We start from the raw sequence: 1481 nt of genomic DNA, 5'->3' as shown, positions 1-1481 counted from the left end.
AATTTCCTGTAATCCTGGCCAAACTCCCGCTCCCGGGGCGCAGGGCGGGAGAAACGTCCGTGGAAATAATTCTCCTTGCGGGGCGGGGGGCTGGCGGCGCGGTAGGAAGGGCCGGGGTAATTCTCCCCTGGGTAATTCTCCCCGGGGTAATCCTCCCCGGGGTAGTTGTCCCCGGGGTAATTCTCACCAGGGTAATCCTCCCCGGGGTAGTTTTCCCCAGGGTAATCCTCCCCGGGCTCCTGGCTCCAGTCCTGGTGCTGGCAGTTGGAGTGAGGGAAGCACCCGTCGTGCTGGAAGCTCTCGTTGTAGCGGGGCCGGGGCAGCCGGGAGGGAGCTGGGCAGAGAAATTAAATTGGAGGGTGGAAAAGAGTCAAAATGGGGAGATTTCTGAAGGAAACCCACATCAGCATATTCTCATTCCCGTATTCCAATCCCTAAGTTCAAGAGCTCAAGTTCTCCTCCAAATCAAATTTTTCTGTGCTCGTCACTGTCTCAAGTGTTGGGCTCTTACCTGAGGCACAAAAACCATCAGAACTCTGAACTTTCAGCTTTCCCAGAATTTATTAATTGTCAAACACCTCCAAGACCAGCAAGTCCAAGCTTTGGCCAATCACCCAGCCCAGAATTCCCATTCCACAGCTGGACAGGAACTCGGATTTTCTACAAACTCAACCACAATTCTCTCATTATTGCAGGAAATTCTCATTATCCAAGACCCTTGTTCCCCAATCCCAGAAGTTCAATTTAAAAAGTAAAGAATACTTGAAAAAAAAAAATAGAACTGTTTAATATGAATGATTTCTTCAGGGTTCATACAACTCTAAAAATAACCAGACTTCATTTTAAAGCTCTCCTGTGAATGTCCATCCCCGTGAATACAACCCAAGTGTCTTGCTGGATATATTACACCTCAAATTTAGGAGGTAACACAATCCCAAATTTAGGAGGTAAAACGTGTTTTTGGGGGCCACATTTTGCGTTATGTTCATGAGGTCAATGCCCTGCTTTGAGCTTTTTTTCCCCCAAAAATAACACCGAGCACAACGACCCAAAGGCTTCCAGGGCACTCCTGCGTTTATTTAACTTCTCGGCCATCACCAGAATTCCATCCCACAGCCCTGGAGACCCGCCTGGAACCGGACCCGCTCTGCCATGCTGAAGACAATTCCTTTGTCTCAATTCCCATTTTTTTATCCCCGTTACGGTGCCAGTCCTTGCCCAGCTGTTCTCCTGCCTCTTCCATAAAAACGGATTGTGGAAAAACACCGGCGCCAGGCCAATAAATAAATAAATAAATGAATGAATGAATCAATAAATGGCAGGGGCAGCTCCCGCCATCCCGGCTCTCCTACCTGGGAAACGATGGCCGGGGTCTCCCGCGGCACCGCTCCGGTACCGCTTCACCTTGTCCTGCACCACGGCCTCGAACGTGTCGCGGGTGATCCTCCGAGAGGCCATCTTCCCCTCACGGTACCGGGCAC

At 50.4% G+C, this 1481-nt stretch overlaps 1 protein-coding gene across 1 annotated transcript in view; it reads right to left on the bottom strand.

The window, feature by feature from the left end:
- SUGP2 (SURP and G-patch domain containing 2) overlaps positions 1-1475 on the bottom strand; it is an 18027-nt gene extending 16552 nt beyond the window's left edge. Inside the window, 3 exon segments of the mRNA XM_031065306.1 lie at positions 1-2; positions 4-334; positions 1353-1475. The exon segment at positions 1-2 is cut by the window's left edge and continues 1239 nt beyond it. Coding sequence (XP_030921166.1) covers positions 1-2; positions 4-334; positions 1353-1458 — 439 coding nt within the window. The 5' untranslated portion in view covers positions 1459-1475.
- Positions 1476-1481: the final 6 nt, after the last annotated feature.

The sequence above is a fragment of the Geospiza fortis genome, unplaced genomic scaffold (genome assembly GCF_000277835.1).
Source record: "Geospiza fortis unplaced genomic scaffold, GeoFor_1.0 scaffold1039, whole genome shotgun sequence".
Lineage (NCBI taxonomy): Eukaryota > Metazoa > Chordata > Aves > Passeriformes > Thraupidae > Geospiza > Geospiza fortis.
Note: the sequence above shows the minus strand (reverse complement) of the source record. Positions and strands in the feature narration are given on the sequence as shown.